At 54.7% G+C, this 14,716-nt stretch overlaps 1 protein-coding gene across 3 annotated transcripts in view; it reads right to left on the minus strand.

The window, feature by feature from the left end:
• Positions 1-3,493: 3,493 nt before the first annotated feature.
• The window catches only part of LRRC20 (leucine rich repeat containing 20), a 114,306-nt gene continuing 103,083 nt past the window's right edge, over positions 3,494-14,716 (minus strand). For all 3 annotated transcript variants that reach the window (XM_045040102.1, XM_045040101.1, XM_045040100.1), the window contains one exon: positions 3,494-5,979. In XM_045040102.1, the coding sequence (XP_044896037.1) occupies positions 5,825-5,979 (155 nt within the window). In that variant the 3' untranslated portion in view covers positions 3,494-5,824. The remainder of the gene's footprint in view (positions 5,980-14,716) is intronic.

A 14,716-nucleotide genomic window follows, 5' to 3' on the forward strand; every position in this document is an offset into this window, starting at 1 on the left:
GGTACCAGCTACCGGCCACTCCACTTAGGAAGAGTCCCAGCCACGGTACCTTGTGGCTTGTGAGGGATGGGAGGACCACAGTGAGGAGGATGTCCTACTGCTTGTCAGTCCTTGGGAGGCAGACTTCCCTGGTGAGATGCAAAGGCCCTGAGGCACGAGCAGCCTGGAGTATTAGAGGAACAGCAGAAGTCAGTGTGCCCGGAGTGCAGTGAAGGAGCGGGTAGCACGAAACAGCAGTAATGGAAGGAGGAAAACATCAGGCTTGAAGACCATTATAAGGACTTGTGTTGAAGTGCATTGGAGAACCGCCGCAGGACTTGGGCGGATGAGTGACTTGGGATTTAGAAGGCCGCTCTGGGTGCTGCGCAGGGGAGAACAGAGGCCCTTCAAGGTGCAGGGGTGTGGGCTCCGCTTCCAGTCTGGCTTACTGGGGCTCCAGTGGGCCTGGGAACCCGTATTCCAAAAACGCCCAAGTGACTGACTCTCTCGTGTGGTCCAGAGACCCAGGGCCGTCCCTTGCACGATTTCAGGAGCCTGTTCGCATTGTCCTCTGTGTAACTGGTGCCAGTTAGCTAGAGTGCATCACGAATGATGCCCACTGGGGCCGTGTGAGGTGGCAGTCCCGCAGGGGCCACCTCGAAGACACCCTAATTTAAGTGCCTCCGGTCTACAGGAAAGAGGGTGCCCGGGTCCCGTGGCTGTAAGAATTTGGATGCACACACGCGGTGCATCATGAGCCCCAGCTGGCCCCGAGCCAAGGCCTTGAGGGCCTCACCATCCTGAGTCATCTGTTGACCTCCAGAGCCTGCGACAGAGTCTCAGAGATGCCTGAACCGGTGAGCGTGGGGCGAGCGGGTGGCAGCGGGGGTGGGGGGTGGGGCGGGGGTGTCTGTCGGTCTTCTCATTCCCCGTGGGAGTCGGTCTCCCACCAGCATCCAGATGTGCTCCAGCGATGCGTGACAGGCGCGTGTACCCCGAGAGCCAGGAGGTTCTTGCGGAAGCATTGGGGCCGTGCTCACACAAGGCAGGTGTCCGCGGATGGGAGAGGAAGCTCTCGGGCGTGTGAAATGGGTGCAGCGCTCCTCACCCAGGGCTGCTTCCCTGCATCATCTGTGGCTAACCCCTCCGACATTAGGGAAGGAAGGCAGCAGGAGCACCCGTTTCCCAGATGAGGAGAGTGAGGCTCAGAGAGGCCTCTTCACAGGACTGTGATGCGAAAAGTCGCGTGTGAGCTGGAGAAAGCCGTCGTTTCTCCTGCCCGAGCCGGCCTCCCAGTTCAATCCCCCCAGCTCTGTTCCTCTCTGGGCCCTTGCTAACCCCTCACTGACGCTGTCTCCTCACCTGCTCGGTGGGTGCCGAGGGGGGGATTGATTGCCAATGGTAAACGAGAAACACACACATGCCTGCCCGGTGCCGGTAAACAGCAGGAGCTCACTGGGTGCTCTTGCTCAGACCTAAAGCAGCTGGGTTTTGGCCCTTCTCTGAGGGCGGGGTCCGGCCCACCGGGCCCTGAGACACAGGTCTGGACGCAGCACGGTCTGGCTGCCCCTGGGCCCGAGTCACGTGGTCTCCCAGGCGGCCCTTCCCAGCCTTGGCATCTCACCAGGGGCTCGGGTCAGGCCTTCTGGGGCGGCCGCCAGCAATCACCCTTCCAGAAACTGCTCCCACACCAGGGCCGGCTTTCTGAGAAGCACCCGGCACGTTTCACAGAAAGGGCAGCACCCAAGCGGGGTCCGACATGGTGTTCCAGAGAGACTGGCGATCGATACCCTCTACGTGTGGTGATGGACGTCAACTAGCCATTGCGGTGGTCTTTTCACAATGTGTACGTAGACTGAATCATCGAGCTGGACGCTTGAAGCTAATATAAGGTTATACATCAGCTCTATCTCAACGGTAATTTAAAAACCCCTCCAGCCCCACACAGCTTACTGTCTACGTTAATAAGACTTTGTTATACCACCGTCTTCTTCAGCATAATGGTCCCATGCCAGGAAGCCCTTGCCCAGGAAGTAAAAGTTGTAAAGAAGCTTGTTGTTCATTCTGGGAGCTTCCCGAATCATTTAAAGGAACCAACTGCTCAATTCTTTAGTGAATAGCATCAGCCAAGAGTGTACATCTTAAGACTCTTTGAACTCCTTGCCTCAAAATGCCGTCCATCCCTAAACCGGACCATAATCTTCACCCAGCCTCGGGCAACGTGTCTGTCTCCGCCACACTGAAAACCCACCTGAGACCAGACTCCGAAGCCTAACCACCGTGACTTTTGTCCTCCCGCAGGGAGGACGCGAGTCGGACTCTCTCGAGGCAGAGCTTCTCTGCCGCGAGGAGTCTCGAGCTTTGTCTGATGAGCGGACCGATCGGGTGCTCTTTTTGGTGAGCCAGCGTTGGGCCAGAAGAAACGGACCCCTCTGTCTGGCCTTTGGGGTGAGGGTGGGCAGCCTGTATCCAGGCTGATCCAAAATGAAGAAAGAGGGATCGCATGTTCCAGAAAGGCCCTTGGGAGATCTTCTGGTGCGGCCCCTTTATAGACAGGAAACGGCCCAGAGAAGGAAAGGGATTTTGTCCAGCTCCGCACCAGCTAGGGTTGTTACGGGATTCAATGAGTTAATATCTGCCACCTGCTTAGATGCCACTGAACTCTGTTAAATAAAAATAATGGAGTCTGTGGCACACAACTCAAGACAAACTGAGTTGGTCTTTCAGATTTAGAAAACAAAGTCGGACTTAAAAAAATTTTTTTTTAACGTGCGGTGTCTGGGTGGCTCAGTCATTTGTGCGTCCAAGTCTCCATTTTGGTTCAGGTCATGATCTTGCGGTTTGTGGGATTGAGCCCCGCATCTGGCTCTGTGCTGACGGTGCATAGCCTATTTGGGATTCTTCCTTTCTCTTCCCCTCTCTCCACTCCTACCCTGCTCGTACTCCCTCTCTCTCAAAATAAGTTAACATTTAAAGACATTTTTAAGAGAGAGGGGGCGTGGGCACCTGGGTGGCTCACTCGATTAAGTGTCTGACTTCGGCTCAGGTCATGATCTCCCAGTTGGTGGGTTCGAGCCCTGCGTCAGGGTCTGTGCTGACAGCTCAGAGCCTGGAGCCTGCTTTGGATTCTGTGTCTTGCTCTCTCTCTGCCCCTCCCCTGCTTGCTCTCTGTCTCTCTCTCAAAAAATGAATAAACATTAAAAATTTAAAAAAAAAAATAGAGAGAGAGAGAGAGAGAGCACACACGCGAGTAGGGAACAGCAGGTCCCTTCATCCTTTTCCAAGTGTGTGGCGCCCCCAGGGCTGGCATCTGTCTGTCCTGCAGCAGCATGGTTCTTGGGCACGTATCACTCCTACCGGCAGGGCCTGCACCCACCTGGGAGTATTCTGAGTATCACCCCAGGGTATCCTTTTTAATCTCAAGTTTCCAACAAGAGGGGCAGCCCCTGGGGTTTAACACCCAGGCCACGGGAGGTCTGTGTGGACAGAATGAACGAAGCGCCAATCGGGCAGATGAAACCAATGCATTCTTTATTGCAGACTGAAGCTAAGGGCTCATTCACACTGGGGGCTGTGACGAGGGGGTTTCTCTGACCTGCTCAAGCTTTCCCAGACAGGCGAGGGCAAACTCTCCAAGAGGAGCACAAAAGAGCTTCCAGAAGCAACTCCTGCAACGGGCCTGATGTGAGGACCTAGAAGCAGGAGCTAGCTCGGCAGAGGTTAACCAGAAAGGCAGTGTCCAGAGGGCCAGGCAAGCCCAACCCTCATATCTTGGTGACTTCAGGTCATTCCCTTCACCGGGAGAGTCACACGCACTCTGAAAAGATCTAAGGCCCGGGGTCTCCCAGAGCGAGTTTAGGGAGGGGGGTGAGCACAGACTCAGAGGCTTGGAGTAGCAGGGGGAGGGCTGAGAACCTCAGCCCCAGGGCCACCCCTAGGCCGTTACTTCTCAAACAGTAAAGTGCTTACAGGAATCACCTAGGGCTCTTGTTGAATGCAGGTGCTGATTCTGGAGTTCTGGGGTGGGGCCTGAGATTCTGCATTTCTAACAAGTTCCCATGGATGCCAGTGCTGCTGGTCCACAGACCACGCTTTGAGTTGCAAGGCTCTGGCCATACAGCGCCTTTGTGCGTATCAGAAAAGTGCACCTCCTCTTTGACAAGGAGTAAGCCCACCCCAGGGCACAGGGCAGGTAAGGCCTGGACCACAGTTCTCACTCATCCACAGCGGACCCTGCAGCCCCGAAAATCCCACCCTGACCTCCTCCTCGCCCTGCAAACCCCTCTCCCAGAGCTTGGAAAGCCAGGCTTTATGAGATGAGCATCTCCCGGGACACTGAGTGCTCAGTGATGGGCCAACAGTGGTGGTCAACAGTCGCTTGCCAAGAGACAGGGGGGAAGGAACACAGCAGTCTGAGAATGAAGGTCTGGGCTGGGAGTGGCTTAGCCCTGGGGGTGGAAGAGTGGCTACCAGTGCACGGATGTAGGGTTTGGTGGCCTGGCCTGCCCCAAGTCCTGCAGCCTTGGGTGTCTCCCGACCAAGACGAAGGTCCGGGCCAGATGGGCTGTGGACTGTGAGTCTGCCTGCTCCACGGATGAGTAGACGGGAGCTAGATACCTGGGGGATTGAGAGATCAGGGATTCTCCAAACCACAGATGCTATCAGAAATCAAGAGCCCCAGGCCCTCTCCTGGTAGGAAGCCAGTTGTCCCTGTTTGCCAGGGACTGTCCCCGTGGTAGCACTGACATCCCGTGTCCCAGGAAACCCCTCAGTCCTGGGCAGACAGGGGTGGTAGATAGCCCCTAGACTCCTAGACTCCTAGGTGGAGGGTCCAGGAATGACTAGGTCATCGGGCTTTGGGCGGGAGCTTGGGAGCTGGCCAGCCACAAATCCAATGGTCCACAGAGCCTTCTGCCCCCCGGTGGACCAATGGTGAGGCAGTGGGGCTGCTGCCAGAGGGAGACGCCAGAGCCAACTACCTCGTACCAGAGCCACAGGCACCATTGGCTTTGTTTCTCTCAAGTCACCTCTCCTGGGGCTCGAGGGGTGATGCCAGGCTCACCTGGTCTGTCCTCAGAACTTCCTACGCCACTGATTGCTTAATCATGAGGAAGGACAGGGCAGACCTGATTTGCTCCTCCGGGTTCCTGGCCCGATGGGCCACTGGGCTCCTATATACACGTTCTCAGCTCTGGCCAGAGCACACGACCACATTTTGGCCACGGCCTTCCCGTGTCTCCCGGTTCAGGCTCCCGCCAATCCAGAGACCCGCAGGGCTGAGGATCGGGCCCCAGAAGGGGCCTCCTGTGGGTCAGTCCTCGGGAAACGATAAACGGATGGAGGTTGTCTTCTAGTCCTCACAGGGCAGAGGCCGGTTCTCAACACCAGAAACAAAGTCTCAAACCCACAGGGACCCAGAAAGCGCTCGGCGACGGCCATCTGTGGGCTCAGAAGGTGCCCGATGATTTGAAGGTGACTTGAAGGCATCTGTTGCCCGAAAAGCCTCCAAGGAGCTCAGAGGAGGCAAAGGCCCTCTCCGCCACTGCCCGTTTCCCCAAGTAACAAGGCTCAGAGAGGGTGGGGGTCCTGCCCAAGTGTGCACAGAAGCTGTGAGCGGCCAGCCTCCAGCCCCACCTCACCTCCTCCGTCTGGGCATTCCAGGGCCCGCTACTGCTCTAAGCTATCTATCCGGGGCCGACTGCACCCCCTCCCACCACGTGCTCTTTGGCCCACCCGCCCCCAGCCCCCCAGGCTCGGCCTCCCATGGGTCTGTGGGACTCCCTCCCCTCAGGGTGCCAGGCCAGGTGGCCTCTGTCCCTTGCTGGGTGGGCACGAGGAGGGAGGCCTAAGGTGGAGGGGGCCGTGCGCCCTCAGGAGACACGAGCATGTCAAACTTGATGAGTGGCGGAGCGATGGCGCGCACCTCAGCGTTCAGCGGGTTGAAGCGGAGATTGACGCGGCGCAAGGCGGACATGGCGGCCAGCTTCTCCACGGGTACGTCTGTTGAGAAGAGAGGACAGGTCAGGGGGGCCCAGCCGATCCAGCTCTCCATCAGCCCCCGCACTTGGGCTTAGCTGCTGGCTCCCAGCCCCGGGTGGGGGGCCCTCGGGGCCCATCACGCCATTACAACCACACTCCGGGAAACATGCCCCCAAACCCAGTTCAGCGCTAGGATTGTCATTTGTCCCAGCAAAGCCTCTCCTGGGTACAACTGGAACTGAAAACAGGAACTCAAGCAAATACTTGTGTACGAATGTCCACGGCGACACTAGTCACAGCAGCCAATGCCCACCGACAGGGGGGAGGATACACTGAGTGTGGTTAAATCCCAACAGCCGAATACCATTCAGCCATGAAAAGGAAGGAAGCATTGACAGACGCCATGACTGGGATGAGCCCCAGAAACATCACGCTCCATGAAAGAAGCCAGACACAAAAGGTCACATAGCGTAGGATTCCATTTATAGGAAAGGCCCACAACGGGCAACTCCATGGAGACAGAGAGTAGACTAGGGGTCGCCGGGGGTGGGGGAATGGGTGCAGGGCCTCCTTTGGGGTGAGGAAAGTATACTCTGGAACTAGGTAAAGTGAAGGTTGCAGAACACCGTGAATGTACCGAAAACCACCGAACTGGGCACTTTAAAGTGGTTCATTTTACGCGGAGCCTGGGTGGCTCCATCGGTTAGGTGTCCGACTCTTGAGCTCAGCTCAGGTCTTGATCTCATGTTGTGAGTTCAAGCCCCACGTTGGGCTCTGTGCTGGGTACGAAGCCTACTTAAAAATAAATCAATACGGGGCACCTGGGTGGCTCAGTCAGTCGGTTGAGCATCCGACTTTGGCTCAGATCATGACCTCACGGTTCGTGGGTTCGAGCCCCGCATCGGGCCCCGTGCTGACAGTTCAGAGCCTGGAGCCTGCTTCGGATTCTGTGTCTCCCTCTCTCTCTGCCCTCCCCCATTCATGGTCTTCCTCTGTCTCTCAAAAATAAACATTAAAATTAAAAAAAAAATCAGTAAATAAAATGGTTAATGTTATGTTACATGAAATTTACCTCAATTTAAAAAAAAGAAAGAACAAGGCAGCAGCTATATTTGCTCTTGCTACCAGTAGAGTCTCATATCCAACCTTTAGGATCACTCAGTCTTCAGGTCAAGATCCCGCAGGCCACGTTAACAGCTGTGAGCAAATGACTAATCCTAATAATATTACAGGATATACCTTGCCGGGTGGCTTGAGGACAAACAGGAGAGTAGATGTACTCCGCCCAGTACTTGATGAACATCAGATACCACTATGAAAAGGAACTGAGGCCCAGAGAAATTCAGGAGGTTGCACAAGGCAACCCAAGGTCCCAAACTCATAATTAGCTGAGCCCAGGTTGGAATCCCGAGTTCTCAAAAAGACTGCAGGGGTCCAGGGAGGAAGGGGCCAGGCCGGGCATAGAGATGGCAACCGAGCCAGGACGTGAAGGGTAGGTGGGATCTGAATGAGGGGAAGGAGTATTTGTGGCGGGAGGGAGGGAGGGGCGAAAGAGTGGGACCAGGGTGCCAGAGTGAGAGCTGGGCGCAGTGAGGGGACTGGGAGGTCGTGTCAGTGGCATCTAGATGGCATCTTTCAGGCCCAGATCCTGAGGGCACAGCTCTGCAGTTTGGAACACCAGGGCCTATAGGACCTCTCAGCCCGGGGAGCCAGGCCCTCCCATGGGGCCCAGGGAGACGTGAGGGACAACCACTCTGTGTTTCTGTTCCCCACTTTGGAGCACTGTAAGGGACAGTCTACTTAGGAGAGGGCATGTTGTAGTTTAGAGAATGTTCCAAGCCACCTGGGTACAAATCCCAGCTGTGCCCTTTTCTAGCTGTGTATCCTTGGGCAAATTAAACCAACTTTCTGTGACTCAGTTTCCTCACCTGTGAAATGGGGGGAATAATACCCCCTATCCAATAAGGTCGTCCTAAGGCTCCGAGGAGTCAATACAAGGCACTCAGAACAGTGGCTGCACACAGCCGGCCACCAACCAGGAGCCAATGCCATGACACGCAGGCCCAGACGCCCTGGAGGCAAACATTCCCTCCGCCCTGATCCAACTCTGCAAAGCAGCCCACACACCGTGTGACCTCCCACTCCAGCCAGGACGGGGCCAGGCCATTAGTAATGACAAAAATCAACTCCTACCTCTTTTGCGTGCCTTGCGTTGGGCAGATTGAGGGTTTTCTGCTCCTGTGGTTGTTTCGTTTTTAATCTTAGACCACTTTGACATGTTATAATACAGCAATATAGGTATTTTTTTAGGTGGGCTCCAGCGTGGGGCTTGAATTCACGACCCTGAGATCCAGACCTGAGCTGAGATTAAGAGTCGGACACTTAATCAACTGAGCCACCCAGGAGCCCCCACATAATTTTAACTTAGGTCAATGGTACTGTATTATAGATCTCAGTCTATTTATGTTTTTTCCCAGAGCACCACCACTTTTTTTTTGATATACACGTAAGCAAACGCCTCAGTTACAGGAAGGCATACAATCAGGTACGCACTCCTGTGACCTCCATCCAGATCGAGCTGTAACACATAGGGTTCTCTTGTGCTTCTTTCCAGTTTATCCCCACCCTGACTTTTAAAAAAAATGTTTTTTTTTAATGTTTATTTATTTGTGAGAGAGAGACAGAATGTGAGTGGGGGAGGAGCAGAGAGAGAGGGAGACACAGAACCCGAAGCAGGCTCCAGGCTCTGAGCTGTCAGCCCAGAGCCTGACGCGGGGCTCAAACTCACAAACCACAAGATCATGACCTGAGCCGAGGTCAGACACCTACCGACTGAGCCACCCAGGCACCCCAACCCCCCCTGACTTTTTTCACCATTGATTTGCCTATCCCTAAGCTTAAGACAAGTGGAACCTACTAGTGTGTGTCCAGCTTTAGACCTTCAGTGTAAGAATATTTTTACTTGGGGACATTTTAAATATTATTTTCTCAGGTTACTCTTTTTACCTGGAAATAATTTCTTACTTATAAAAAGTTGTAAAGGTAAAAACAGTACGGAGAATAGCACATACCTTTCACCAAGATTCACCAATTAACATTTTACCTTCTTTGCTTTATCATTTGTGCAAATGCCCACTCGCTCGCTCTCTACACACACACGCACACACACACAGACACACACCTCTTTTCTGACTTGAGGGTAACATATATCATGGCCCTTTATCCCTACTTCATTGTGTATTTCCTAAGAATAGACATTCTCTGTTGCAAACATAGCTGTCAATTTCATGAGTTTCTACTGAGAGAACAGTTACCTAACATACGGCCGGCCCGTAGTTCAGTTTTCTTAGGTGACCTAACCATGTCCTTTGTAGCAGTCCCTCCCTCCCTCCAGTGCAGGGTCCAGTATAGGGTCAGGTATTGCATTTAGTTGTCCTCTTTGGGCTCATTTGTCATTTTTAGGACACCACCATTTTGGAAGAATATCACGGCCATCAGCTGTCTTTTTGATAAAGAGTCCCACATTTTGGGGTACCTGGCTGGTTCAGTCAGTAGAGCATGTGACCCTCGATCTCAGGGTCATGAGTTCAAGCCCGATGTTGGGTGTGGAGCCTGTTTTTTTTTTTTTAAATGTTAAAAAGAAAAAGAGTCCCACAGTTTGTGTTTATCTGGTGCTTTATGGGTCCTCAGCTGAAAGACTGCAGAGGTGGTATGGTCTTGGGGTATCACCCATCTGTCCTTCATAAGTGATGTTAACTGTCATCACTGAGTCGAGGTGTTACTTGATTTCCCCACTGTATAATTACTGTTTTGTCTTTTTTCCTCCCTTGCAATGTAGAAGAAGTCTGTGGGGACACAGCTGAAGAGCACGCAAATATCCTGCTCATGAAAATTAAAATTCATCGCCTCTAGATTGAACACCTGCTGATTCTTGCCTCATCTGTTCTTTATGATGGTTGCAAATTGACTTTCCAACTCCAGCAGGCCCTCAGCATTTTACCATAGGCAAGAGCCTTCCCTCTCCCACATTTATCTATTTATTATCGATATGGATTCCTGTATTCCCAGCAGTTTTTTTGCTTAACTAACGATCGTCCGTGTCAAGTGCTGGTGATTTTGGCTCTTTGTGTTAAGTTTCTCAAACCCCACAACAGCCGCATGGCTGAGTACCACTGTTACCTCCACTTTATAGTTGAGGAAAGCCACAGAGAGGTAACCTGGCCATGGTCACGCAGCTGCAAAGTGCTGGGATATGAAGCCAGGCCGGCTGGCCCGAGTTCATGCTTTTCAGGCCACCTCCTATCCGGCCCTCCAGCCTGGCATCCATTCCTCCAACTCCCCACCAGCCATGAGAACCGTCCACGGCGCCCTGAGGAGACAGAGAACAGTCCTCCGACGGGGCTTCCCGGGACTCAGCAGGAGCGTGTGGCTTTCTGACCAGGACGCTCAGAGCTCTCTGGGCCACCCAGCAGGGAATAGTCCCTTCCAGAGCCCAGGGACTCCCCCTCTGAGGGAAGCCAGGGGCACAGAATCTCTGAGCCCTCTTAAGGCCCCCATGGCAGGCATGGCATCTTTGCTAACCTGCCCTGAGAGCAAGGGTTTCCTGGAGATTTCTCGGAATCATTCCAGAATCTCCCACGCCTCCTTGTTCTGTGCTGGGTCACAGTGCAGGGTGGGGGAGATGGTTAGGATGCTAAAGAGAGCTTTGGAATCAGAAACAGAGAACTAGGGGCTCCTGGGTGGCTCAGTTGGTTAAGCGTCCCACTCTTGACTTCAGCTCAGGTCATGATCTCGCAATTTTTGAGTTCAAACTCTAAATCGGGCTCTGTGCTGATTACCGGGAGCCTGCTTGGGATTCTATCTCTCCTCCTCTCTGCCCCTCCCCTGCTGGCACTCTCTTCCTCTCAAAATAAATATATAAACTTAAAAAAAAAAAAAGAAAGAAAGAAAGATAAGACTAGCTGTTCCAGTGACTGACCATCGCCCCAGGGAGGATCTCGGAATCCGAGCTTTCTCGCCTGTCAACTGCAGGGAGACGGTGAAACCAAGGGGGAGACTGTATGCGGTACGCCCGCGCAGTGCTCCGGCCACCCAGCGGCTGGTGTAGGGCCCCTTGCTCCCTTTCACTGGTCTGGCACCTGCACTGTGCACAGCAGCCGAGCAACACCCCCATCCCTGAGGACAAGCCCCACAGCTTCGGAGCGGGAAGGCGCCGGCCCCAGAGCTCAGCCAGCAGCGGGCTGGAGTCCACCAGGAGATGACCTGGATGGAAGAGCAGGGGCAGGGCAGAGGCGCTGAGCCACACATGTCCCCCCTCCCCGGAAGTGCCACAGCTCCCCGAGCCCTTCACTGCCACTCGGAAAAGATCAGAAGCCCCAGACGTGGCCTCTGCTGAGAGGGCCAACCTGAAAGTCCCTCACCGTACTCATTTTCATGGGTTGCCGGCCAGAGGCTGTACAGACGATGGCAGAGAGACCATCAGAGCCGGGAGGAAGTTGGAAACTGAGGCACAGTGGGAGGAAGCAACTTTGACCCAGGTCACGAGCCACTGGGTGGCCAGGCTGATGGTGGAGAAGGAGACCTGCTCAGAGCCCAGAGGAGGCACGTGCAGGAGTCCCAGGGCTGGCACAGGCAGCCAAATCCCCTCCCAGGAGCTCGCCCTCCCTTGGCACCTTGAGGGACCTGGCTCTGAGTGCCCTGAGGGCCCGGCTCTGTTAGCACAGGGCCTAGCCCATGGCCTTGTGCGCCAGGCCCGGCAGCACAGAAAACTCTTGAACTCCTGCAGGCAGAGGATTTTCTCTGTCCTTGAATCGGCAGGCTGGCAGGTGGGGCTGGTCATTACCTGTCTTACAGGCAGGAGCCTACGTGATAGAAGAGAGGACACGGACGATGAAGGAGGTGGTGGGAGGGACCCAGAGCCCATCAGGTAGAGAAGGAAGCAAAGACAAGGCTTTTCCAGAAGCCGGCTTGGGAGCCGACTTACTCCTGGGACGGGAGGAAAAGCAAGATGAACACACGCAGTGCTTATTTGGTGCTCACGTGTATGCTAACATCCTGTTCCACCCTGCCTGCAGCCTGCTGCTCCCCACCGCTCAGCGGGTGGGGCGCTGTGCAGGGGGGCTGTAGGAAGGGGCTGCCCACGGTGGTTCTTGGCTTCCAAGTGAGGTTCCCCTACCAATAATGGCTGGGAAGATGGGGCGCCTGGGTGGCTCAGTCGGTTAAGTGGCCGACTTCGGCTCAGGTCATGATCTCACAGTTCATGGGTTTGAGCCCCGCCTTGGGCTCTGTGCTGACAGCTCAGAGCCTGGAGCCTGCTTCGGATTCTGTGTCTCCCTCTCTCTCTGCCCCTGCCCCACTCGTGCTCTCTCTCTCTCAAAAATAAACATTAAAAAAAAATTTTTTTGAAAAGGGCTACTTACTTGGAAACTTTACCTTCCTCACTAATTAGCACAGCAGCTTTGTCATGGTCATGGCCACCAACACAGCCAGCAATGTGGGAGGGGGACAGACACCATGCTCTCTGCCCCCCGCTCACCCAGATCGGAAAACCCCTTTGCATTGGGCTTTTCAGAGCTAAAGTCATTTCCCAGGGTATTGTAACCCCCACGTGACACAGGACATCAAGACTCAGGGAGGCTGAGCACCTTGTGGAAGTGGGCTCAGCAAAGGAGGCTGCTTTCTGGCAACTGATATTGGAGGCCCTGTGCTGGCTGGTTTCTCACAATAACCCATTTTGCAGATAAGGAAGCTGAGCCTCAGATTCCTGGTGATGACAGAGATTCTCTGACCCTACTTCGGCTTCCCCAAATTCTTCAATTAAAATTAAGAGCCTGACTTTTGTGCTTCTGTGCTCGACTCTCATTGTCTAGTTTAGAATCCTGATAAACTGGGTTAGCCAGGATCCTCCAGCCTTGGTATCCGATCGGATTCGTCATTTTCCACCCCCCCCCCCCCAGGTGGGGTCTGCTCACCCTGGCCTGCCTGCAGCAAGAATCCTGGGAGGTCGGTTCAGCCTCGCTCACCCCTGATAACCTCCTCTTTGTAATTTCTGCCCACCGATCCCCCCCACCCCCGGTTCCCCGCCCCTGCTCCTTGGCTATCAATTCCCACGTGTCCGGGCTGCGCTTGGGATCAAGCCGATTCTGCACTGCAGTCTCTTCTCTAGCGTAACAGTCCCGAATAAAATCTGTTTTTACTGCTTTCATCACTGACCAGCTCTGATTTTTCTTTGACAGGGCCCAGTAAGTGGTCCTAAATCCCCAGATCCCTGTGTTTCGTTCCCACAACGCTGAGGGGTAAGGCCAAGGCCAGAGCTGGTCTCCATCCACCGGCCCTTCAGCCCCTGCAAGGGAATCATGGCAGGCAGGTGTCAACTGAGCAACTCGCTAAGGGCCGGGCCCCGAGCTGAGGGCAACGGAGCCCCGACTGTCAATACAGCCTCACTTCAGAGACGGGGACTGAGGCTCCAAGCTGCTAAGTCACCCCTTCTCCCCACCTGCCACTGGGGACCACTGGTCCTGCCTCACTTTCTCCAGAGGGGGTTGGACTAGGATTTCTCTCTCTCTGGCCTCTTGACTCCATCCCTGGGCCTGGGAGGCCAGGGGCCTGAAGAACGACCGGTGCTCATGAGAGCGGGACAGAGGAGGGGGTGTCTTCCGACGACGCCCCTGCCACAGGTCTGCTGGGCATGACATGAAGACCAGTTGCGGCCCAGCCTTGGAGCAAATCCCCACAACTCCTGGCCTAGAGACGGCAGCGCTGCCTGAGTTCCCAGCTGTCATTTCCAAGTCCACCACGGGGCCGGCCTGTCCAGGGTCCACGGTGCTCTCCAAGCCACTCTGCTGACAGACAGTGATGCCCCCTCAGGTGCAGAGCCGGGATTAGGCGTGGTCCTTGCCTTGACTCAACCGTTCAAGCCGTATAAGCAGTTTGGAGGAAGGCGCAGCGGGGCCAGCAGACCGTGTCAAAAACAGCAGAGTCGACGAACCGGAGCAGCCAAGCTAGGAAGCGGCAAGCCCAAGGGGCCAACTAGAAGTTTCCGGATAAGGCTTAAAGAGGGAAATGTATGCTCACAGCATCCTGAGGAGAGACAGAGACGGCTGCGGGGTAGAGCAGGATCTGAAGTGATCTGCGTTTTGTGGATGGGGAAACAGAAACCTGGAGAGGTTAAGTATGCTTCCCAAGGCCACCAAGGCACATCGGCATCACGGAGGTAAGAGAAGCCATTCTCTGGACTTCGGCGCATCTGGAGAGGAAGAGGGCCTCGACTCTCCCCTCTCCCGTGGGCCATGCTCTTGTTACCACTTGGCGAGGTCCCGCTGGCCCTCATATTCCAGCTCAGGCTACCTCCTGTCATTCTCTACGGTGTACAACCAAGCTCCCATAACACTTCACACCAGACACGTACTGTGGATCCCGTTCTGAGACCGATGGGTATGTTTGTTCACCCTGCAAATGCGATACCTAGCACAGTGCCCACAGGGTGCTCAACAACTATGTGCTGGGTGAATGAATGAATGAATGAATGTTCTGCCTCCTAAACCAGCTCCTAAGTTCTTTCAGGCTTGGGACCGCGCTGGGCTCCACTGTCACCACCACTTGCTTAAGCAACTCTGACCGCGGTACATTCAAGAGTTGGGGCCCTTCCCCTGGCCTGACCCATTCTGTGCACATATTCCAGGCAGGATCAGGCGTCTGTGGACCAAGGTTGTTACAGGCCACAGGCCCTTTAGCACCAGCCATCCGATTTAGAAAATGA

This window comes from Felis catus, chromosome D2 (assembly GCF_018350175.1).
Source record: "Felis catus isolate Fca126 chromosome D2, F.catus_Fca126_mat1.0, whole genome shotgun sequence".
Taxonomy (NCBI): Eukaryota; Metazoa; Chordata; class Mammalia; order Carnivora; family Felidae; genus Felis; species Felis catus.